This window comes from Rhipicephalus sanguineus, chromosome 9 (assembly GCF_013339695.2).
Source record: "Rhipicephalus sanguineus isolate Rsan-2018 chromosome 9, BIME_Rsan_1.4, whole genome shotgun sequence".
Classification (NCBI taxonomy): domain Eukaryota; kingdom Metazoa; phylum Arthropoda; class Arachnida; order Ixodida; family Ixodidae; genus Rhipicephalus; species Rhipicephalus sanguineus.
Genome location: NC_051184.2, coordinates 4,446,670 through 4,472,594, shown reverse-complemented (window position 1 = coordinate 4,472,594; position 25,925 = coordinate 4,446,670). Strand labels below are relative to the sequence as shown.

General features: G+C 47.9%; 1 protein-coding gene across 1 annotated transcript; it reads right to left on the bottom strand.

Moving 5' to 3' along the window:
* Positions 1 to 21,250: 21,250 nt before the first annotated feature.
* Positions 21,251 to 23,847, bottom strand: LOC119404063 (beta-galactosidase-like). The gene is made up of 2 exons (XM_049418891.1): positions 23,562 to 23,847; positions 21,251 to 21,946 (listed from the first exon to the last, which is right to left on the bottom strand). The coding sequence occupies exons 1-2, from the start codon at positions 23,838 to 23,840 to the stop codon at positions 21,521 to 21,523; spliced, it is 705 nt and encodes a 234-aa protein (XP_049274848.1). The 5' UTR covers positions 23,841 to 23,847; the 3' UTR covers positions 21,251 to 21,520.
* Between the last annotated feature and the right edge of the window lie 2,078 nt (positions 23,848 to 25,925).

The following is a 25,925-nucleotide window of genomic DNA, read 5'->3' as shown; positions in this document are numbered from 1 at the left end:
CTTCTTCGTTCCCGTCTACTATTGCGTTATGTTCCTTCAACTGATCCATGCCTTTGTTTGCTGCAGCGTTATGGTCATGCAGGGTTATGGCCACGGCGAGGACCCTTGACGTTGCATTGTACGAACGCTTTACTCCCCACTTTCGCACCCGGAAAGGCGTGGACCAAACGCAGTGCGTTGTGAAGAGCGTGTTATCGGTTCATCTTAATTTATGCATCCATTTCTCTCGCACTCGACCAGTCGTGGGAGGAAGGGGGCACAAGGTTTAACAGTGAAACAGTGCCGCGAGCTTAAACAGTGAATTCCACGTATGTCGATAATGCCAACGAGCTCCTCGCAGTGAGGGCATTGACCTTTTGAGTAATCCGAGGGGTACAACGGGTGTTAGCTTCTCCGGTATTCCGGTAAACGCGAAGGCGTTTACGGAATACCGGTCACCGGACTACAAAACCGACATCTTGTGACGCTTCGTGCAACCATATAGGCACGTTTGTTTGTTTTCGACTGGTGTCCTTGAGGAAAACAAGATTTAAAAGGCGACTCATTCGTAATTATGCTGCTGCAAAGAACTTACACCCGAAGCAGAACCCTGGCCTCACCAGATGGTGCCACCTAACCGGCCTCTCACGTTTACAGTTACGATATCCAGTATGGAAGCTTGCGGAAAACTAAAACACTAAAATTTCGCGTCCAGCTGACAATCGGCGGCAACGAGCACTCCATCGTCATCGACCACGAAAACAAGCGATTCCTCAAGGACGGGAAGCCGTTCCCGTACGCTGCCGGCGAGATACACTACTTCAGAGTTCCACCATAGAGAAAGGAAAAAGTTCTCTATGGTTCCACGACGTTACTGGAGTAACCGCCTGTACGCTATGAAGATGGCTGGCCTGAACGCAGTCTCGTTTAACATTGAGTGCAACGGCCATGAGCCGGAACCAGGGCAGTACAACTTCAAGGTGAGATCTTTCGTTCCGATTGTTCTTCGACTGTTGTCCTAATGGCACTCGTATCAACAGCGCTTATCAGGAGGGTCGTTTGAATTTCCTTTCCAAAACCCAAATAAAGCAACGTATGTTAAGTCTCGAAAATTTAGTCGTCGATCGTTAAACAGGTTCAATGAACTTAAAGGAACACTAAAGAGAAAAACGATTTTTCTCGTATTAGCAAAGTGCTCTATCACGATACCAAGAACACCACTGCGAGAAGAGGCTTCGTAAGCGAGAGAACGCGCAAAAAGAAAGTGCGGCTGACGACGCCACCTTTTTACCTCCTGCACCAGACACCATGACATCATAGACTTTGACGGCGTCTACTAGGGACAACGTACTTCCTTATCGGTAAAAATGAAGTACATTGTCTTCTGAGGGAGCCTGAGACTTAACATAACAAGTTTCAAGAAATTTCGTTGAGCCAATGTGGTCAAAATATGAGAAAACACTGGCGTCACCACCGGAGATTTCGGCGGGAAATTTAAAAGGCGGGACTTTTAACACTGATTTTCTCATCTATTAATAAACCTGTGGTGGTGAAATTAATGACGCTGGAGTTTTCGGAGTAAAATTTATTAGTCTAAGCTTACAGTTACACTTACATGTAACTTTAACGACATCTTGACCTTACCAGGACATGTATGATCTGCCTGAGTTTTTAATGGAAGTGAAAGGGAACGACCTCCTGGCCATAGCACGACCAGGACCTTACAGCTAAGGCGATAGGGACGTGGGCGCCTTGCCGTACTGGCTGGCAGCAACCCGACATGCAGTCCCGAGTGATGGGAGGCAAGTTACAGAACCTCTTGGACATGTTGGTAACGATGGTACTTCATCCTAATTTGGCCATTGAAATGCGGTCGCTGCGTTCGTTCAACAGTCGCTCATTACTCATATACTGAACATGGTTGTACACAGAGCCGGCTTTGCCAGAAAATTGAAGGCAAAGGAGAGCGCCCAGTAAAAACAAACCTAAAATGACTAATCTAAAAAAAATTTGGAGGGCGCTTGAGCTTCGCCTTCAAGAGTACAATGCGATAGCGTACTCTCGTCCCGTTCGCATCGCATTTTCAATCGTTAGCCTCACAATTCATTGATCCTTTATGTACGCTTATGTTCCGATATCATAAGTACCCAATATACCTCTTAACTTGAACTAGAACCATTGATTTCGTACCAGTATATTTTTTAAACACATATATTTCTGAATATTTTTCAAAACCGGAAGTAAGCGCTGGACCGGAAGTGCTTGGAAGAAAAACAAGACTGTCACTAGTTGCTTGTACTACTATGAAAGAAACATGATAATTTAACGTGCACCAAAACGAAAAGGGCGATGAAACAATGGGAGTGTTCGTACCCACGAGCATCCAATTACTCAGCTCTCTCAGGCATCCACGGTGTCTCAGCTATGTTCGGCCCATGCGGGCAGGCGACAGGCGTCTGGTTTTCCCTCCCATAATTCGACTGCACTAACCGAAGGCACGCGTATGGCTAGGTACACAAGCGCAGGCTTATTAAGGGAACAACGCCGAAGTCTTCATCTTCACAGCGCCTAACAAACAATTGTGTACGCCAGGTCCCACAAAGCTCTAACCACGCGCACACTAAGGAACAAACATACAAACAACGAAACGTAGTCCTACAGCCAGGGATTGTGTTCTCAGGCACGGAATTCACAACGTGCGCTTGGCAGCGAGCCCTGCACGACTTGGAACAATACAGTCGGAAAGGTTTGCCCTGGTATTCGTGTTGAAAAGGAGGGCAGATCTTATTAGCGGCAGCCGTAATGAACGGGTCTTCAGGTTAGCTAGCAATTTTGAGAAAAGAGAAAGATAAGGAGTGATAAGTTGACTTGGAGTTAGTGGGAGTTAAAAAAAAAGCAAATGTGAAAATTATTCGTGAATATTTCGACACGGTAACGTCAACCAGACCAGGAGAATCGGAGCACTATTTCTTCCCGTTCCTATTGTGTCTTCTATGTGCAAGGTCTGGCGTTGCAGCGAAAACTCCGCGATGAAGAGTGAGTACCGTGAGTCAGGAACACAAGCCTTGGAAACAAATACCGACGCAAGTGTCACAGAGCCGTACCACGCTTTCATTGCTTAACAACAGCGCGGTCGGTGACGAAAAATGCCACCGACCAGTCAAGGCCCGGTGCTTCCGCCATAACGGTAACGCTTCCCGCCATCAGTAGCACGTAGAGGCATCGAGTGCACAGAAGCGGACCGGAAGTGCGCAGGCGCACTACGATTCACAATAGTGCAATCGGCGACGTTCTTTTGTGAGCCCGCCGAAAGGGTAACCTAGAGCGCCACGCTAAAAACAGGGACCCCCGGCGCTTTTCCAAGGTAAGCTGGCTTTCTTGACCTGCCCCTAGGCTTCTTAACAAACTTTACACCATAAACAATTCGTAATGGGGTGACGTCATCCTTCGTAGTGTACGCAACTTTTACCTGCCTTACTTGATAAAAATGTGTGATCGACGGCGTATCTTTCCCTAACCACATGCATTTGCTCTAAATAGTCAAAATGAATTAAATGCTCGTTAAAATAACTGCCTCTTCTTTTATCAGTTGTTCCTTTAAAGAATGCCCTGTAGAGTACGAGTCCAAACCACTACTAACGGCGGAGTGATCGAAGTATATCTAAGCGTCATGTACAGTCAAGCCGTTCTTTCGCTAATTCTGTCGACGAGCGACTCACTTGGTACACGACTATTGGCCTGGTGTGCGACCGATGGCGGCGCTGCGAACGGCGCCTGTATGACGTCAGAGCGGGGATTCGCGCGCTTTCGTCTGCTACGTAGGCCCAGCGCCGTGTTGAAACCACCGTTGTGGTAAATCTCAACAAAAATGCAGTTCAATTGGTTATCTTGCGTATGGTGGCTACTGATGCTGTTCGAACAACCACGGGACTGCTTTTAACATTCATTTAGAACTACAGCTTTTTGTTTCTTAGAACTGCGGCCGCTTGTCTCCGCGGCGAGTGCTGCGCAATGGTGAAGTATTGCTCTGTGCCTCAGTGTACTTCGTCCGCTCGTGAAAAAGGCGTTAGCTTTCACAACTACTCTAAGGACCCGAAGCTGAAGAAGGAGTGGATCGTCAAGCTAAGAATGGGAATGCGCCCCACGCCTTCATCGACCGTGTGCAGCAATCACTTCGCGGACAGTGACTTCTGCTACCCACCGTACGCGCCACTCTTAGGTAAGCTTGTGACCACGTTTAAACGCCTCGCCAATACTTAAGCCGTTTATTGCACGCAGGCTATAAGCATAGGCGACTTACACCGGGTGCGGTGCCGTCCCACAACCTGCCGCGAAGGCCTCTAATAAAACATTCAGTTGCGAGTCAGCGCTGTGGTTTGTCTCCTCTTGTGTCCTCGTCGTCGTTGCGCTAAGTTAAATATGTTCAAGTATTATCACCAACTGGCCCAACTATCGGTTCTTCTACAAGGAGCCGACGACGCGGCCTCCGAGTCGCCTCGCACGTAAGCGCGCCTCGTGAGCTCAGCTGAGCGGCGCAGGATATCTGAGACTACGGCTGCATTTGGTTGGTGTACATACGTATTTTACTTATAAAGACAAGCGCGCGCCTAGCAGAGTGCTTATCATAAAGTCATAAGCGAAACCTGTTGCTGCTGTGTAGTGCACATTCTCTAAAAGTTTTCACCTGAGGCAGTGCAGACACTATTTTAAAAACGGAGCTCTTTAAGCTTTTCTTTAGGCTACGTGGCGTGAAACTGGACCCAGCTTCCCTTTGCCACGTTAATCTCTGTGGCCCTGTGCGTGGTATAATCAGCGATTAACTATTTGTTATATTCTAATACCCATGCGACGGCCCTGTGCGGTATTAATAATATGAACTACGACGTAATATCGTTCTCACTGAACCAACATTACGGGACAAACTGCGATCATGGTCATCGGCAGGAGGATGTGCAACAAGGCGGCACTTGTACACTTGTTTGCAGGACGAGAGCTGCGACGGTGATGCGATCTCCGTTGACGGCCTCGACCGCGCATTCAACAACGTGGCCTGCGTCGTTCACCGCCTCGCCCTCGATGAGGCACCGCGACCTTTCACAAGCTTTATCTACATACTTGTAGATGCTGGAGAACGGCACGCTTACTGAAATGTCGAAAGAAACACCCAAACTAATTAGTGTCGTACGGCAGAAACACGATAACGAGCGAGAACACTCACACATGGTTTCACTTTCTTACCAGCAATGCGGTCGGTGGCATCGGCGCACTCGTCGGCCATCCGGGGGATTTCTTGGCCCTGCCGATTGGGCCGCAACTAAAACAAGTTCAAGATTACACTCGAAAACATTCGTTGTAGGCGTTAGTTGACCGTCGCGAGGCTGTTCGTTCGACAATGTTCCCGCCTGAAGCAGACGATCCGCATACAGGAACAGCGGCTGCTGCAGCGCGGTTGAGAGCCGAGTCCTCGCTCTGACGTCACACGCGAGAGGGCGCCACTCCAAGATCTCGAGGCCAATAGTCGGTTACAACCTAAAAGTATATGTAAGCTCGGCCCAAAGCCGTCGCTGACACATCCCCAAGGAATTTAATTTGCACTGATGTCCTATCAACTTCCATTTGCTCGTTTCCGTGACGTCAAACAAGTTAAAAATAATGCAAGTAGGCAATTTTCCCATACAGACCCATGTTCGTGTCGCTGGTCTTCGGTAGGAGTCTTACACTTCCTGCCAAATTTCGGCAATGAGTTCGACATCGATGCTGAGCCAAACGTAATATTTCAAGTAGGGACGACGAACCTTTATTTCTCAGTATGCGTTGCGCTCATATTAGCAGCCAAAAAGTTGTTAATGTTAGAACAGAAACCACCAATCAGCACTTTCTTGCACAGATCGATGGCAGGCGTGTCACACTTCTGGGGGCGGAGCTTGTATATATTCGCAAGTTGTAGCCGACGGCATAGGATATAATCGAAATGAAGTGGACTGAAGTAATACTGCCATATTACTTGAACACTGACCGTTCGCCTTCCCAAGTATAGGGTAGCCAACTGGAAATACCCTGTTGTTAAGCTCCCAGTCTTTCCATTATACTATTCTTTATATCTCTCTCCTTAAGCCTCGCGCCAGAAAGAAGTGCGCGCAGAAAGCTTCAGGGCCCACTTGCAATGACGTCACATTCAATTTTGCAGCAGACACAAATAAACATGCCTTTGCGGGCCAGACTATTGTTGATCCTGGTCGTAACATTGGATGGCGGACTTTGGAATGCTGCCGAAGCCTCGCGGTCCAAAGGTCAAAACTCGGAGACGTCAGAGGAGTCCAGCTCCGAAGAGGCACAACGCCGACAGGGTGGCGTCGTCGACAAGGAGGTCAGCAAAGGCGTGGTCAAAAACCTCGACGCCCTCGACACTGTCAGGAGCGGCAACCAGGAGTTGCACATCGAGAAGAACGACTTCATCGACGTCTCGTGGCAGAAGCGGCATCCGGAGCTCTTCCGCGTGAAGAGGGTGAGTGCGCGAGAAAGGTTACAGACAAGGTAACTTGGGAAACCGCGCTCAGCGCAACAGAAAAGCAAAGGCAGCAATCGCTGTAGCGTTACGTACTCAACTAGCCATTTTACTCAGGGGCATAGACGAGCGCACAGGTGGGCCAGGGGGCGGTTGCCACTTGAAAGAAGCCATTTCCTATATCTCATATATGGGCCATTTTTGAAGGGAATTTGCAGTGAGGAATCGAGAAACATCGATACCGATCCCCAGAATGACTGAAATCTGGTCGCCGATTCTGAAATATAGTTTTTTTTTTTCCACGGTTATGCTTCAACGCATAGTGACCGCATGGGGTGCCTCATGAAAAGAATGCTTGAGACCATGTCATGTCTGTAACTCATGAACATGCTTATCGAGAAAGTAAAACATATATATATATATATATATTCCGGTGATCCAGTCATCGGTGCATCTTTGACGAAGCGAGGATGTCATGTGATGACGTCACGATGACGTCACAGAATATGGCGACGTCATGAGGTGACGTCATCACATGACGACCTTTTGCATCACTAGTGCTGACGCCGCCAAATGCAGCGGTCACTTTTCACGTATCGTGACTCATCTAAGGTTTTCGCATTCAAACAACGTAGTTGTTACTCAGTAAGTCCTTACTTCTCCTTACGGGCGCAGAAAACGGCGACAATAGCACTGGACGTGAAGGACAATACGTATCGGGTGTGGACGCAAGACTACCCGGCGGCTGTGGCATTGCTGCCTTACGGGGCGGGCGCCGTGCACCCAGCAGTCTACCATGCCCCGGTGTACCCCACCACTGAACCCGTGTACTCAGGCTACCCAGTAGTCCTGAGCGGAGGGGCTCCTGTTCCTCTACCGGCTCTCGCGCACACGGACTACGTCGGCGCGTCACCGTACTACCACGGATGGTACTCGCCTTCATACAGGTATACAGTTGGCCACAAATGGGAGTAGACTCGTAAAGTACCTAAGCGGTGAAGTACCTCAATAGCACAACGTTTTAAATTTACACAGCCATTCCTGCATCATGCTACTCGAAACTCGAGTACAGCGGAATGAATGTTACGGAAAGAGGGGCAAATATGTGCGACAGAGAGGGCCGACGTTTCTAGGTATAAACCAACCTTTGACAAAAGGAAGGGAGTGGGGGGGCTGGGGGCGTGTATTTCTTGGCCCGTTGGTACTAAACAATTAGTAGAGGACATCACGTGGTCAAAAGCTAACGCAGTGAGGGTGACAAGGCCGCCTGTCCACCTGTCTTAACGTCGGTTTAATGCACTTTACCGCTGTTTCGGCAACTTACATTTCACAGTGCGTTGCAATCTGCGGGCTACAATTTATGCAATGCATATCCTTTACAGTACGCTGATAGCTTTATATACTAGTGCAATTGGGATACGATGCTAAAGAGGAGTGTTAACTTTAGCTGGCAGGCAAAAAAAAATATTTTACACAACTGTTTTATTCAGTTTTCTTTAAACATAGGTGGAAAGTTCAGTCGCAGCTACAATTTAAGTACAGGCGCTCTATAGAATCTGCCTGCGGCGCACGTGTATATTTTATCACTGCACTTTCACACACTGTAGTCGGGTACAACCTAAGATGGCAGAAGGGGCCCCGCCCAGAGATTACCGGAACAAGTTTCACACAATCACATACAGCAAGCATCGCGCCTTCGTTTTAAGCGCCTTTAAGGAACAAATGCCGCTTTCTAAAGTCGTAACCGTCTACAGACCTTATGCAAAATTGCTGCCATCTGTCGGAGGTTTGACGAAGCTACCCATTCGGTGCCATGTTGGAGGCTTGTGGCCGAATCGTATTGCTGTCGCTGCTATAACTTCTTGCTTGTATATCTGCTTCGATAGTGGGCAATCGGGGCATGAAAACGTCAGACGAGTGTGTAAGGGCCTGTACACGTTATCGGCATTTCCTAGTTATTACGTTGACGGTTATTACGCGTAAAGAACTGCCTCACAGCAGGAATAAAATAAAAGTTTGACACCGCGAGTCACATGTAGGCCTGCCGTCGTCGAGAATGAAACTTTGCGCTTGGTTACAAATTTGGTCAGTCTGTTTTCAATGTAGCGAATAAAGCGTCGTTAGCTATCTAAATATCATGCGTGTAGTGTAGGATGGATGGGAAGAAGCGTTAACGCGCGACACGTCTGGGCCCAGCGATGATGGAAAGAAAGTGCTGTAGACCCAATTTAAAACGTATTTCGTAAGGGACAGCCTATGTCGAGCTGATGTATTGTGCATCTAATTTTAAATTAAAGGCGTTGTCCTCGTTTTTATTTTTAATAAAAAAATATTTCGCAGCTTTAGTCACCGACGTATGTTATGCATAAAATTACTGCACGATTAAAATGTAAGATATTTGCGCACCTCACGCACGTGAAAAGTGAACATGAAAAGTGTTGCGTCTCCAAGCAGTATAGATGTCGATCAGCTGGTGTTTTATTGAATATCCTTCCGACATGTGTTCCTATATAACACGATACGCCAAAATCACGTGCACATCGACGCTTCCGGGGCCTATTGGTGCCTCACAATGTCAAGCCGTAGCGGCAAGGCAGTTTTGCGTCGCCGACTGAACGCCTGCGAAACCACCAGCGGTAGCACACCCACGGTCCAATGCAGCACATTTCCCGGAATAGCATTTTTTTTTAGTTTCATAAGAAAAGTGCCACGCACTTGAAGCACCTGGTAAAATTTCATAGCACACAGGGGTGGATACAGGACTTTTCCGAAGGGTGATCAGCTTTTGGGGTCAACTGATGTGCTCTTCTGGGGGTATAAATTAAACAAAAAAAAGTAAGGGGTGGGCGCCGGTTAGGATAGCCGGGCCACGAGTCTGAATCGGGCAGTGATACCACATGAAATGCCTGAAAAACACGCATAGTGAAGCAATACGCGCGCAAAGCATCCCACCAAACGATATCTTGTTAAACTCCACAATCGAAAACAAACTACAATCAAGACACTAAGCACAATCGGTCCGTTCGCTGAGAATCAATGACGCGCACGAGCTACCTGTCTAACATTTATTTTTGATCGCAATGCAATAAACAAGGTAATGTCAACAGCAGCTCAGACATGCGCGACTAGCTGCTATGCAGCTTTGAAGCTCGTACACGAAGGGGGTTTTTCTGTGTCTGTAAGCACACGGCGCCAAAACTGTCTCGTTCCGGCATGACATGAGAGTGTTCTCTGATGAGTGCCGATGCTGTCACATACCGCATATATTAAGAACGGCGAGCGTAAACACGGCGTTAGTCATAAGCAGTAGTCGGAGCAACGAAACGATCTGCTGATTCTCGTCGGCCGTGAGGAAATCTAATAAGACGAAGGTTAGTTTCCTGCAAACCTTTTTTTCAGCATCGTAATTTCCTCAATCTGAGTAACACGACACCAGAAAATATGTCGGCATTGCCGTTCCTATCAGCCGCCACACCTCCGTGTGTGCACATGCGGAGCGCGCTTAGCCTTGAGCATGGCGGAAATGCGCAAGGCGGCCGCTACATGGCAGCAATTTTGCATAAGGTCTATAGCGCTGAATCGACTGCTGGCGCATCACAAAGGCGTATCAGCAAGTACTCTGGAACCAGTATAACATGGAGGGGTATTGACAATGTATAGGCGACTTGTAATTGCTTACGCTAAATTGTTCAGAATCATTCAGGCTTCCATGAAAACGGCAGCATTCCGTGATGCCAGAGTTTTCAGCCTCCTTCCCAACGGTGTGACGTTCTCACTTCACGTGTTCGCCCTTCTGGCAAAAGACAATGTAATCTACAGATCATGTTAGGCAGCGCAACCACATCCAACATTCTTGGAGTACTTACGAAGCGTTTTATTGCAGCTTCCCCTACGCTGCACTGCCTTGGGCGGCACCTTACGCCGGCGCCGGCTACTTCGCGCCCGATACAGCAGCCGGCTACCTCCCGAGAGCCCCTTTATTCTCCGCAGGATACTCCGACTACCCGGGTTATTACTCAGCGTTACCGGATCTCGGTTGGGCCGGAGACTACCCGCAATAAACTTAGGCCTGTTTTCGTGTTGCATCTCTTCGGGTGAACACAACGATTGAGTGGCGCTTTTGAGTGCGATCCCACACTACACTATACACTATTCGCGATGCGCAGCGCCTATAGGGGCGCCACTGAAAGCCACGTAGCGGCGGCCGTTGGAACCGCACGCGGGACGCGTAGCGAACGCCTCCTTTCACTGCAAGCATGACGGAAGTGCGCGCGTGCGATTTGCCGCTTGTGCGCGTCCCCGACAATTACTTTTGCGGCGATAGTGTGCGCAAAGGAGCCGCGCTTTATAATAGTGGACATGTGTCCGATGTAACAGCAGTGTGGGACGACACTGTCACTATACGCGCCAAGTGTTTGCCACAGACAAGCGTCAACAAGCTTCCTTACGAAGTGGAGCTCATCGTAAGTACACCGCTTTCTTTACAACGTCCCGATCACTAATGCCTGCATGCGTTGACGCATGAACCAACGTTTTTTCTCGACACAGTAGCTCCGTTTACGTGCCATGTGTTTATATAGTAGATTTTGAGGGAGCGCTGTCGCGCCGGCGCATGGATTTCACGGGTGCGGCCACGCGAAGGGTCAGCGTTGGTAAAACTTTGAAACCAGCACGATAAACTTGCGAAAAAATATCTCGGCAGCTTGCGCTAGTGGCGCGGGACTGAGTCACTGCGGAGCTTGTGGTCACCTAGCTTGTCATAGAAGCTTCGCTACGTATTTGCTGGGTGTCTTCAGAGAAGAACGTCGGTGCATGTCCGTCGACCCCCTGTAATTTCGCTGAAAAAAATATATTTTGTTGTCTTCACGAATACGTGTAGCTCTTCGACAGCAACTTGTTCCGGAACAAAATTTTTGTCAGAATGAGATGCATCCAGAGACTCTACGGCGATCTGTTTGAAGCGGTTGAAACAGTTCTGGCACAAAATGTCGGTTTCTCTGATGGATGAGGCTTCTTCTGGCGTGCGCCTTCAGGAGGAGTGGCGTCTTAGCCGCGCCAGACAGACAGATGGGGCAGAAGGGGCAGATTTTGCGCCCCCCCCCCCCCTCTTAGGCAAATAGGAAAGCCCCCACGCCCCGTGAGCACGCCTATGGCCCCACTCATAACACAGCTTGTGTAAAGCGAATGAGTATTAGTGGGATACATCAAGGGTGTTTTTTTATTAGCATGAAGTCATGTTACGAGGCATTCAAAGGGAGATTGAATCGGTTGAATGTCCTGTCAAAAGCCTTCAGTGCGAACATGTGCCATGTTTTACAGCCAATATGCATACAGTTGAGGCGAGCGCACAGCGAACATTCTGCACCGGTGATCGCATTCCAGTGCCATCATTAGGTAGAATGCAGCCCATTTCGTGCAGCACACGTGTGATTCCACGGCGCTTTTGTAAAGTAGCCGCCACCTGCCCCACATTCTATGGCATAGCGCTTCGCGCCATTCGTTTTTCAAGAGAGCCTAGGCATCGCGTCTTATCAGTGATAACAACCTCATGTGCATTGTAGCGTCTACAATGCAGGCGAGGCGACCAAATGTAAACGTAGTAGCATTCGCTGAAGACGTAGCAACATAAATGGAGAAATAAAAACACGGTAATCGTTCTAACACTGCCTAAACAAAGCGCGATTGCTTACCTTTTGCGTCGGACAGCCGCAATCCACCGTCGCCGTCGCTCTCGCTCATGAAATAGCACCGGAAACGTGTAGAAGTGCGTTCCTGGCGAGTTTTTGTACGTGTTTGAGCAGCCGACAACGCAGCAGTTGTTTCTCGACATCGCTGAACCCCGAGAGAGTCGTTAAATCACGTTGAAAAACACAAACATCCGTTCACTCGCGTAGACGCTCGCTGAAACACTGTTCGCCGGGTCCCGCGAGCGCTTCCGAGCCATGGCGGCAGATGGCGTGGTCGGCGCTTTGCGCATCGCCTATAAGACTTGTCGAGTCGTAGACCATGACGGAACATTAACAACTCGAAATGACGGCACTTAGGCGCATCCGCAAAACAGCCTTTAGCCTATACTACTTTGGAAAGGGGAAGAGGCGAAAGCAAAAACAAGGAACGGCACATAACGGCGAACGTTGAATGGGAAAGGGAAAAAAGTGATATGACAGTTATAATAATGTCTGGGGTTTAACATCCCAAAACCACGATATGATTATGAGGGACGCCGTTGTGGAGGGCTCCGGAAGTTTCGACGACCTGGGTTCCTTTAACGTGCACCTAAATCTAAGTACACGGGCTTCTCAAACATTCTCGCGTCCATCGAAAATGAGTCGCCGCGGCAGGGATTCGATCCCGCGACCTTCGGGTCAGCACTCGAGCGCCATAACCACTAGACGACCGTGGCGGGACGATATGGTAATTATGAATAACGATGCAAGGACGTTATAAAAAAAAAAACACCTCTAAGTAACATCGCTTGCAGAGAAGGCTACCTTAAACGCGCACCCAAGAGGCACCGCTCTTACCGCGAGAAGACGCTTGGTAAGCGAGAAAACGCACACAAAGAAGACAGGCGGCGACGCTGCCTTGAAGTTCACACACCAGCTCGCCGTGAAGTCATTGATTTCGACGGCATCTTAGGACTTACGTAATCGTAATAAGGAAAGAGAGGGGGGGGGGGAGCGACGTCACTGCTCCAAGTGGACGTTACCCGCATTGAAATCTACGCGGAAGGGTACCGGATGGCGCTACGTAGTTGGTTTCTTCTTGCGCGGTACAAAGTGGCCTAGCTCTGAAAACGAGGGGATGGCACCGAAACGAGGGGGACAAGAGATTCTTCTGGCCTTTTCTTAGTCTTCGAGTCTTGTTTGAACAGCGACAACACTTAGTAACAACATAGAGGGTTGACGACGTTGCAATTGCAGATCTTTGTGTTCGCGGGACGTTTCTCCTCCGTTACCCAGAGAGAGATTTCGCTATCACGCTAGATAAAGCCACCAGATTCTTTTCTTTTTTTACTTTCACCGCTTCGATATCTCGCGCTTTTGAAAAGCAGCGGAGCGACTTCAGCAATGACATTTCCTCTTCTACTGTTCTTCAAGACATCCTCCTCCAAAATTTTTGTCACTGCGCTATCTCTGAAGAAAATAAAAAAAAAAGTATAGCACTGTTCCACGGCTCCAGTTTCTTCGAACTAACTCAGATCGCCTGGCAACCTTCTTCCTTCCTCACCTTGCCAGCGACACAATAGATCTCTTCACGGGGGGCAACCTATCGCCCGAAACACATCGGAGTGCGCCGAGTCCGAAACCTTTCGCGGCGCTACAATCGGTCACTCACGTGGATTCATATTTCTCAGTTCCTCCGGCCCCGGTTTCCTTTCGTGTCTTTTTCTTCTTTATTCTCCTGAACATCATCAGTTATCTAAGCTTCCGTCGATCAACGACGCTTCCTTCCAGCGTTCTTCAAAAGAAGCTCGTCTCTCAATGCTTAGCACTCTGACACGAACAAAGGATCGATTCCTGCAGGACTCCCGAAAGTGAACAAGATAAGGACCATCGGAGCAACGGGAGAGGCCGGTAAGAAAGCTTGTACCGGCGTCAATTTTGAAAGCAAAGATGACGATAAGAAAGAAAGAAAGAAAGAAAGAAAGAAAGAAAGAAAGAAAGAAAGAAAGAAAGAAGAAAGAAAGAAAGAAAGACCAACAAACATACAAAGCAAGGGGCGAAGAGAGAGAGAGAGGGGGGGGAGCTGGAGCTATGAAAGTAATGCGAAAAATACAAGCCGAGCCTGACGAGTTATACTAAGCCCTTTTTGTTTGTTAGTCTTTTTATCGTTCAAAAAGAGACATCCGATCCGTGAAGACCAGTTGGGACTCAAAGCCTGTAATTGGAGTCCTCGCTACACAACGCGGCAAGGACTTCGTGCCGAAGCAGATCTAAAACAAGCTGGCTCGGACGGCGGTACCGCTGCGAGCACTTCAATTTCCGCTACAAACAAACATTCGTTTTTTATGCGTGTGTTTTCGCTGTTTGTTTCGATATGGACAACAGCACAAAGCAAGCGCATCAGCGTTTTTTTTTTTTTTTGTCTTTCCTGTAATGTGATATCATCCATACAGGGACAGGGCGAGACGGCAGCTTCTGCGAAGGAACTTAAGGAAGAGTGGTAAGGGAACGAGGCCGTAATGATCGGTCGAGAGAGAGAGAGAGAAAGAAAGAAAAATGAACAAAAGGTGGAAGAAGATTGCTAAAACGAGGACGCCGTACAGTTGCAAGCTAAGGCGCACGCCTTCGCAAATTACAGCTTTACTGGTGACGCCCTGTAACGTCGTGATCAGCAACAAGAGAAGCAACGGAAGTTGTAGCTAGTGTGGGAAGTTGCTCGTTAGGTTTAGTGCAACTCAGTTGACCCGGAAGTACTCCTCGATGGTGCACGCAGCGGGCTGGCTCTGCCAGACAACGTAATTGATTGACTTATTTATTGAAAACTGTTTCGTATTGATTGGTTGCAGACTTTACACCATCGGGGTAATAGCAACCACGCCAAACTTTTATGGTTTTTGTCTGCATTCCTGAAAACTGCATCTTTCTGCACTGTTCTCAAATGAACTTTTGATTGATTGATTGATTGATTGATTGATTGATTGATTGATTGATTGATTGATTGATTGATTGATTGATTGATTGATTGAGTGAGTGAGTGAGTGAGTGAGTGAGTGAGTGAGTGAGTGAGTGAGTGAGTGAGTGAGTGAGTGAGTGAGTGAGTGAGTGAGTGAGTGAGTGAGTGAGTGAGTGAGTGAGTGAGTGAGTGAGTGAGTTCAATTTTTGGAGATATTGGCAACGAATACGTGGACTCCTCCGTCCCGGCGTTACTGAATGACTTACCAAACCGAGAAAAAAATTTCAATGGTGCAGTTAGCCATATTTTAAACATCTGCGCATACAAACAACGTACGTGTGGATATTAAACTCAGTAACTCGTTTACTATGCTTAGAAGTGGAAGGGGAGAAAGCATGCTTTACGTATTGTATCTGGTATGATGAAAAGTGAAAATAAAAAAAGCGTATCGGAGTGCCAAGGAAAAGAAAAAAAACCTTTTTCGCTAGTCGACGTAGTCAATGAATAAACTATTCACAAAATACGTTAAACATACCATGAAATCTTTAGGAAACCGAGCATAATATATAGAAGGAGTAGCCCACCCAGAAAATTTGATTTGTATTCTCTTACTGTTTCTTGTTGTGGTTCTTGTCGAAGCGACATAATCATAAGCTCAAGCATATAACATGTGGAAGTTGTCTACGAAAGTTAAAATGTCAGTTTCATATTAGTGTAAGTATAGCTCTAGCGATTGTTCTTAAATTCGGTCCCACAGTATTTACCGACCGCAATATTCATCCCCATCAACAAGGTCGAAGGAAAATGCTAACCCACGCTGAGAAAGGAAACATTTTCACATTTTCCGTAATCTCAGCAACTAGAGAGTCACAAAGCCAGCAACAGCAGCAGCAGCAACAACACCACCAACAATAACAAAATAATGATGATGATACGAGTCCCCAGGTTCTTCGCATCAATCGACGAAGTAAGGCCGCATCCATTCTAACCTACGCCGCTTCCGTCCTCCTTTCTTCATTTTCCAAGAATGCAACCGGAGCCGGCGCGCCCGTAAATAGTTGCAAATCGCCCACGCAGTACCTTTTGCAAACGTCCATATCGAAGCCACGCGCGCATTGCAAGGACCTTCCTTCCCAGGAGCCATAGAAACACGACACCGGGGCAAATACGGCACAGCTCCTCCGGTTTTCTGTGATCGTGCGTGCGAGGTGGCACTGAGTTGCCTCCATAGTTCGTTGCAACACGCTGAAAGTTGCAAAACGACACGGTCTTTTTCATTAAAAAAAATTCAGGAGCTCTTGCCCTATCGGGAAAATGGGGGCAAGCGAAGCGTGGCGTCTGCGTGCCTGGTGTACTAGTACTTTTTCTTTCTTTCTTTCTTTCTTTCTTTCTTTCTTTCTTTCTTTCTTTCTTTCTTTCTTTCTTTCTTTCTTTCTTTCTTTCTTTCTTTCCTTCTTTCTTTATATCGCATCGCGCAATGCTCCCTCCTAACAGTTTCCTTCTTCCATGCCGAGAATCAAACCTACATCCACGCGCGCTACACTTCAGTGGCTACAGGCAACAACGACGGTGATGCATTCATATCCAGGCAACAATGAAATGTGGCTACGTGGAATGACAAGTGAACTCCGAAAACTAATCAGACTGTCGTATCGGAAACGGCTGATTGCCGGCAAGCCCACGATGGAGGGAGCATCAATTACGGGAAATTAAAGGGCACGTACAGATGTGACCGACGCACCTTCGAGGGCCGCATTTCTGTACGCTCGCCAGCGCCGGGTTTTACGCGAACGACAACGCCACCGAAATCCGCGGGTTACAAAAGCTTCGCTAAAAAAAATAAGAAATAAGAAATAACACAATGTAGACGAGCTCGTCGCAATACTGCCAAGTTTCAGCATTTCGCTGCCTCCGCCTACGAAAACGAGGCTTTCCGCGCACTTCAGCGACGCGAATTCATTTTCTTGATGTTTTTCTTTAACACACATTTGCAACATCGTGACGCCAGGACTGAACTGTCGCAACTAGACGCGATAGAAAACTTCGTGAATGCGCTTCATCAAGTTAGCGCGACAACCCCGCACACAAATGCGGCGTTACAGGCACACGCAAGGGTCTGCAGTTTCAAAACTCAGACGGTGAATAGAAGAGGGAAATGTTTTGGAAAGATTTCCTCATTCTATGTACTTGATTGCACGCGTCGCAACGAAGTACTTTTTTATATCTATATAGTCCTCCTCGGCATACCATTTGTGCAAAAACGTACTGATTGGAACCAAAGAAAAGGGTGTCCCAATATGCGACTATAATACCTTTTGTGACGAGTATGAGACCACGTAACCACGTTCATTGATGATAATGCGCACGTTTCAACACTCATAATGATCCAAGGAGCCCGAAGATGTGCTTTAACGCTACAAAGCGGGCTATATGTTTGGGTTCTTATTTGTGCCTTCTACTTTACGCGATGTTTGCATCGATATTCGTATATGCGGCAACCGTGGTGAGAAATTATGGAATGGCAAGCTTTGCGGAATGTTTTCTCAGAGTGAGCGGTTTCATCATAAATAATCGTTATTATGAGGGTAGACGCCACAGTGTCTGCATTGCTGGCTTCTCGTCATGCCCTAAAGTCAATGCAATCGACAAAAACTCACAGGATCTCCTATGCATTCGCCTAAGACGACTCGAAGGCGAAAGCCTTCTTCTCATTCGATGCACTGATCCTACCCCGCTCCCCTCAGAGAGCCTTCTGCGCCTAACATGATTTTGCACTTCGTCTAGGATCGGAGGCGTTTCAAGCTTTTTGCACCTGCCCTGGTTCTGCACTACATACGAGATCGGCCCACCTAGCGACGATGTCATGTGATGGCGTCATCATGTGATCTCATCATCATGTGATGGCGTCATCATGAAAGTGTGTGTACCAGGGAAATTTGTGACGTCATGATGACGTCACAAATTTTGGTTATCTGTGGCGCTATGGGGACGTCCTCACGTTATTATGATTTTCTGTATCGCTCATGTTGACGCCTACGACGCGGGACGCCGACGGTCAATTTTCGCTTTTGATGAGGCATCTGAGGTTTTAGCCTTAAGAAAACATTGCCATTTCTATAACAGGGACCATTCTGGGCCAAATGCATATGACTGCATAAGGCTATTAAATAATGTAGTGTACGCCCCCTTTTCGGCGGATCTTTCGCACAGTAGAAGTATACACTCGTAAAATGTCTACGGAATGAAAGTTTGCATGCGAGTACAATTTATCTGTGTATGTCATTTCCTTCTGTCGCAACATGTTCTGAAACGAAATGTTAAGCCGAATATAATGAGTTTCGATTAGCAAGATCACCTTGACCCTTTTAGGCTAACCACTTCAAATTAGCTCACGAGGTTGACAACGAGCCGTTATTTTATCACAAGCAAAAGCCAAATCACAACAATAAACAAAGCCACAAGTGCGTTCGAAACCGCAAGCACCAAGACTAGGCAAATCCACCTACTACCCATCATTCCCATGGTTACTGAACGATCGCAGCGCCACAGTTCCCCCTAGCAAATACTGTCGGAAACTACGCCTTCAATAACCTACGCAGCGATGCACAGAATTCACGAATGGGGCGCATGGCACCAAACAACGCGCGCCAGCCCGGGGTTTGGGTTCGGCTTACAAACGGCAACGGCCGGGAGTGGGTTGACAGAATGGGAGGGGGTGGTGGCGGCACACACACGCGCTGCGTCGGTGCTCGCGTTACACGAGCCAACTGGCGGCGGGCCGCCCCACGCTGTTTTCGTGCCGGGCCGAAATTTGCATGTTATCGGAACGGTGGAGGGTAATCCGAGACGACGAAGCCATCGACGTCGTCGTTGTCGTAGTCGTTTCGGATTCGCTTTCCCGGCCGGGTAATACGAAATGTTTTGCGCGTGCGAATGCAGCGAGCGCCTCACATCCGATGCAATGCGCTGCCTAACGCGCACCCCTCCTCGTCGGCGATTGTACCGTATCATTTCGTGTATTATCCGCGCACCGCTTGAGATGCCGAACGGTAAGTTGGTTGAGTTACTGTACAGCCGAGTCTGTACCTCGGCCCTACAGTGACTTGGTGATGATGATGCCGATGATGATGTCCAAGGACAACGGCTCACACCTATACCCATGGGCACTGACCAAGAAACGGATAATTCCTAAAGAAAATCGCATATGAACTATAGTAATATCGAGAAGTCTTAGAATTATGATTATAAATTAATAATGGTAATTTACGAATTCAGCATCAAAATAGTCCTGATTTAATCGAAAATTTACAAACAGCAAAGCAGACATCCCTATGACAATGACTTACCGAAACCCCTTCGTCTTTCTCTATGAAGCTTCGCCGTCATCATTGTGACGTCACTATGGCGTCGCATAAAATGACGTCACATGATGACGCCTTCTCACGACATCGTCGTTTGGTCAAACGTGGGCCGATCAAACGTGGGCACTGCAAAACCACGTTAGTTGCAGAAAGCTCTCGCAGGTTGTATAGGGAGAATCCATGCAATCGAGTGAGAAGAAGAAGAAAAAGAAGAGGAAGAAGAAGAAGAAGAAGAAGGTGGCTCTCGCTTTGAAGTCTTCTTAGGCCACGTGTCCTTGTGCCCTTTTATTGTTTCCTGCTCGGTAACGCAGCTTTACAAGCAAGTTGCAGTGTGCACCTTAGCCTACACACAAGCTCAGTGTGGTGAGTGGGCGGACTCACCTGGCACAAAGGGCGTTTGCTCGACAAGGGACGAACAACTCGGCTCACCTTACAGTAATTACATTGTGCACTACTGCGACTGCCACCTGAACATCTCGGCTCAGTAAATAAAAAAGAAAAAGAATGCAACCCTGCCATCCCATCGCCGAATTTTCCTTCTTTTGGCTGGGTGACCTCCATACGGCACACTCCTTCGAAGAATCATAACACACCCAAGTTACATGCTCCGTCGGATTATACGCGTGCAACTTCGGTAGGCCCGGCTGGTTTTGGCGCGATGTGTTCGAATGTCGCGCATTGTGCCACGCGAGACGCATTCGGGCTGGAGACAGTTTGTAGCGCGAGGGGCTCAATATATGAAAAGAAAAAAAAAAGAAGCAAGGAAAAGAAAAAAAGAAACGTCGTCGTCGGCTTGAAATGCTACTGCCTTTACTTATGTGGCTTTCGGAGCATACTATTTCTCCCAGGCATCGCGTATCTGAGACAACCCCTGCCTTTTCAAAGAAATAAACGAACCAATACTTTCGATGACTTTGAAACACTAGATATAAATATATAATAATAATTGCTAGGGTTTAGCGTCCCAAAACCACGACATGATTATGAGAGACGCCGTAGTGGAGGGCTCCGGAAATTTCGACCACCTGGGGTTCTTTAACGTGCACCTAAATCTAAGAACCCGGGACTCAAGCATTTTCGCCCTCATCGATAATGCGGCCGCCGCGGCCGGGATTCGATCCCACGACCATCGGGTCTACATTCGAGCACAATAAGCCCTAGACAACCGTGGTGGGTTACATAAATATATAACCAAGCAACAAAGGTTTTATTGGTGAAATCGAAGAAAGCGTAGGTTAGACTTATGCTGTAGAAATTGAGGTGATCTTTTATCTTGAGCTATTTATTTTACATATTTTTAAATCTACAAAACACTCTGGCATTCGCGCTTTGAATTCATAATGAATAATAGGGCCGATGACTACGATGACGCTCTCTCGAATTTGAAAATTACCTTGCACAGTTAACGCGATCAAGGAGTCTTGGAGCAGGGAAGAAATGCTGCGGTAAAATTCTAGTATTCCTTACAATTGGTAGATAATGAATAATAGTTGAGTGGTGTGAACAGGCAAGGAAACGTCGAGGCGACGTAAATAGGTTTTTAAGGCGGAAGCCTATGCCTCATCAAACGCGAAACGTAACCTTCGGCGGCGTGAACACAAGTGTTCAAAGATCATCATCATGTGACGATTTCATCATGACGTCATAGTTCGCCAAAATTGTTACATCATAATGACGTCACCATGACGTAACGAAGCGGCGGCATGACGTGATGACGTCATCACGTGACATCGTCGGATCCAGAAACTACCGTCTATGTCACTGAAATAGTAGACTTCATCACCAACCGACGAAGGTGTGTTCATTTATTTCAGGCATGTCAGGAGCACCGTAGAGCACCGTGACCTCGAGGAAATACTAGATGGCGTCCTCACTTTTCCGGTTTTCCTCAATGGCCAATCAGCGCGCACCAAAGGCGACAATTTGGTGATTGTCACCTTTCGCCATCGTTTCAGAATACGGCCCTTATACACGGTTGAAGTTGATAAAAGCCTACTCACTACGTGTCTGAATGATTTCGTGCAACACGATTAGTTATTATTATAGCGACACAAAATCAAGGCGTAGGCAGATTTCCTTGGGCATCCAGCCAAGGCTGATCGACGAGCTTGACTGTCCTGTCGTTGGGCACGCGGTCCACTTCGAACAGCAAGAGCCGGTTCTCCTCGGGATGCTTCCTCAGGAACGGACCCGGGAGGTAGAGGCGCACTTGAGGTCCGGCCATGGGCCAGTAGCGACCCAGGTTGATGCCGTTCACGTAGGCGACGCCCCTCCCCCAACCCGAGGGGTCGAAGAAGGTGTCCAAGGGGTCCTGCTTGTCGGGCAGCGTGAAGCTTCCGGCGAAGAAGCCCGGCAGCTTGCCGTCGCCCTCGTGACGAACGATCGACATCAGCAACGACACGTCCTGGTTCCTCGTCAATGGGACCACTTCCATGGTCCACTCCGTTATGTGCTTGCCGTTGAGCGTGACGTTCTGCAACCCCTTTTGTTTAATGGGCGGAAGAGAAATGAGCAGATATGTTATACATTATTATTAGCAGTAGTACTAGTTCTAGTAGCAATAGTTGTAGAAGTATCAGCAGCAGTAGTAGTCAATAGTAGCAGTTGTAATAGTAGCAGCAGTCCCCAATCCCCTTCCCCACACAGAGTAGCAAGTCAGCGAATTTACACACGCCGGCTAAATTTTCTGCCTTTCAATAAAGAGCTCTCTCTCTTTATGTAGCAGCAGTAGTAGCAGCAGTAGTAGTACTAGTAGAAGCAGTAGTAATAGTAATAGTACTAGAAGCAGCAGTATAAGTATTAGTATTAATAGTAGTAGTAGTAGTAGTAGTAGTAGTAGTAGTAGTAGTAGTAGTAGTAGTAGTAGTAGTAATAGCTAGTAGCAGCAGCATTAGAACATTATTTGATACGGAAACGTACACAGATACACCTAGGAAGGTTCTCGAAAGCGGTGTCAAAAACAAACGCAGATGAATAAGGAACAAGTAAGCAGGAGCGCAGGTTTCTGACTGGATTTACAAAATATATTGGAGACAGTATAAATGGACATCTGCCTGATAATTGCCACAGCGTCGTAGCAGCAGTAAGAGTTAGTCAGATGATCTTTTCAGGCTTTACAATTCCATTCTTTTTTTTTTTTTCATGAAGTTCTTATAAGCAGTTTCCAATGGCTTCCTCGTGTTAGCGTCACTGTCAACCAGAACTAGTTTTATTCAGCTCTCCTTAGCACACGCCAAAAAAATTCTTACTCCCAGGCGACATACTCCAATAAGCATGCCATACATGCTGCTTCTGCAAGTGGCCTTATAACCTAATACCTCAACCAGTAAACACGCGTTGTCGAGCCCGCCCTGGGAGATCCAGCAAGCAACTAATACGAAAGCATCGTCCGAAATGTAGCATTCGAAATTCACCTTTGAAGTTCTTTTCTGTCTAGAAATTGCGACACGAAAATCCGCGTTAGGGTTAGGTGTTATACATTCCAACGGAGCACGGGACGACGGGATTGGTGTTAAGTCTAATGCATGACGCGAGACCATCATACACTACCTTTCAATTTCTATGCCTACACGACCAAACTTTTTAGACCATGATGCCTCAAATAGTACACTACAGGGAAATCTGGCGCTAGTGTCAATTGGCGCTGCAACGCATGACGCTTCAGCCAAGATGGGAGTGATGGGCAGTAGATGGATGTGCCTAAGCTTCGTTATTTCGGCTCCATGTGGCTTGCATCCGCTTTGTCGAAAGCGAAGTTCACCAAACGTTCAGCATTCCCACTTCAACACCTTGACCCTTACATGCTCACCAATTCAAATGAGCTCACGAGGTTCACAACGGGCCGTTCTTTAAACCGAAACAATAGCCAAAACACTACGATAAACAAAGCCACAACTGCGTTCGAAGCCGCAAGCACGAACACAAGGCAAAATCCATGGCTGCCCATCATTCCCATGGGGGCTGGACGATCGAAGAGCCACAGTTCTCTCTAGTGAATATCGTAGGAAATTCTATAGTTTAGACATGGTAATGCCGTCAGATCTTACACATCACGCATGTAACTTCGGAGCTGTCACACCGACATCCAATCTACGAACCTTGCGGTCATGGTTACGGTTACCAACTTGATCTCTTCCCATGTTCTCCACCAGAATGGCAAGCTTATCACCCTTCTTCACGGATATCTCGCCCTCCGTTTTCGGTTCACCAGCCACAGGCTTAAAGCTGTAGAAGATGTGCCTCGTGTGCTCCACAAACACGTGCGCCCGATCGCGAAGTCCGTGCAACTTGAGTGTTCCTTTGCCGTGCGCATCCACGTTCACATGTGCGGAGTACACGACGAATCCGTAGTCCTGTCCGACTTCTTCGAACGTCATCGGATACTTGGAGTGCTTCCGGTTGAGCCAGTTCTTATTGCCGAATTGGTTCAACACGTCGCGAACCCCCATGTAGTGATTCAACTTGACAGACCCGAAGTTGAGTTTCTTCGCGGGTCCCGGAGGATCACCACTGGGAAGCGGAAGGAACTCCTTGATGACATCCCTGAATTTATAGTACATGGGCCTCAACGAGCCGTCTTCGGCGATGGGCGCACCGTAATCGTAACTGGTCACTACGGGAGTGTCCATGCTGATGGCCGACTTGAAGCCGAAGCTGGTGCCTCCGTGAAACATGTACACTGTCACGGAGGCCCCCATCTTCATGAGGTCCCTGAAACGGTCGACCAACTCGAGGCTGCTCTTGTTGGAACGATCGAAAGTCCAGTGATCCATCCATCCCGTGTAATACTCGGCAACGAAATAGGGACAGGGTCGAACCTGCGCCCAGTCCATGACGGCGAACATCTTCTTGGGATCCTGGGTGTAGTCGAAGTTGCCGGCGACCAGAATGTCGCGAACCTTGTCGCACGTGTAGTAGAACTCCTCGGGAAAGTCGTTGCGGAAGTAGATGACGTCGTGGCGGAAGTGCCTCTCCAGGGAAGACAGCACGTGGTCCATGTAGTTCGGGTCGCAGTGCTTGTAGTGTCCGAACTCGTTCTCCACCTGGACCGCAAAGATGGGGCCGCCGTTCTTGTACAAGTACGGCACCAGCATTGGCAGAAGCTTGTCGTACCACCGGTCCGTCAGGTTGAGGTAGTTGACGTCCATGCTCCGGTACTTCATCTTGGGATGCTGTCTCAACAGCCAGTAGGGAAAGCCTCCGTTGTCCCTCTCGGCGCAGATGTAAGGGCCGGGCCTCAGGACGGCAAGCAGGTCTGCCTTCTTGACCTCTTCGAGGAACGCGACGACGTCGTACATGCCGGCGAAGTTGTACTCTCGCGGTTCCGGTTCGTGACTGCTCCACTCGACGTAGAAGTCGACGGCGTTGAGACCGGCCATGCGCGCCTTGCGAAGCCTGTCCCCCCAGTAGGCGCGAGGGATACGGAAGTAGTGCATGGCCCCGGCCACAAACTGGAAGGGCTTACCATCCTTGAGGAACCGTTTGTTCGCGTGGTCAACGATGAGAGATCTTCCGCCGATAGAGGGAAGCACCAAACCGGAAATCAACCAAAAGAGCCAGGCTGTAGTCCAGTGTTGTGACTCCATTCGCCGCTTCCATCCAATCGGCGCATTTTTTATGGGCGGCCATGAGCACTGAGTTACGAGCTGAAACAGAGAGCTCGGGGTCATTCTAAAAGGTTTCAGAACTCGAGGAAGTGCCCACGTTTTGCTGTCATTATGCTTTTTCTGAAGCCGCGTCACCTAAGTAAATATATAGAATGAAATTACACTTTTTTTATACGTATCTAGCAGCCGTCTTAAACGAGAAGTGTGTGTTCCAGGAAGACATGCGCTCGTAAAACATTCTTCTCCACATGCTCTACTAACGACTTTCTGTCAAACCTCTTACAATAAATCACTCATTCTTAACAGCTCACAAAAGGATAAAGTGGAGGAAACAAGGTGTCTTCTTTTTCTAAGGCAAAGGCGTGTTGTACTAAATGCTATAGAAAAGAAGCCACAGACGTTGGTGTCACACACAGTTTATGAATATGCCCAGAGTTTCTGCGTTGCTCCACGTCGCGTCGATGCAAATGGTTCCTTTTTTGTATATAGGAAACGTATTATACGGCAGGGGCTTTTGTTGGGACGTTCGATGGGAAACCAAAGCATTGTGAGACCTCCGCACGACGTACTAAACTAGGTTTCACGGTTTTACAAGAACTCGTTGCTTTGGAAGTGTGTCACAGGCACAACACCCATTCGCGACATATTTATCAGAGGTTATTAGGAACTTCTATACTTCGGAAACAGCCACCATAGAACTTGACACATCTTGCCTCATAAATGCTATACATCGCCGTCCTACTGCAAGTTAAAAAAAGAATAAGAAAACTTTGATCGCACTTGAGCGGTACAACAACCTGCCAAACTGTTGCCTTGACTGCACAAATTGACGTCTATGTAGAAAGAAAAAAAATA

Coding starts and splice junctions, on each gene's coding strand:
- LOC119404063 (XM_049418891.1), bottom strand. CDS start 23,840: ATGACGTTCGAAGAAGTCGGACAGGACTACGGATTCGTCGTGTACTCC. Junction 21,947..23,561: donor ACCGTAACCATGACCGCAAG/GTTCGTAGATTG, acceptor ATTAAACAAAAG/GGGTTGCAGAACGTCACGCT.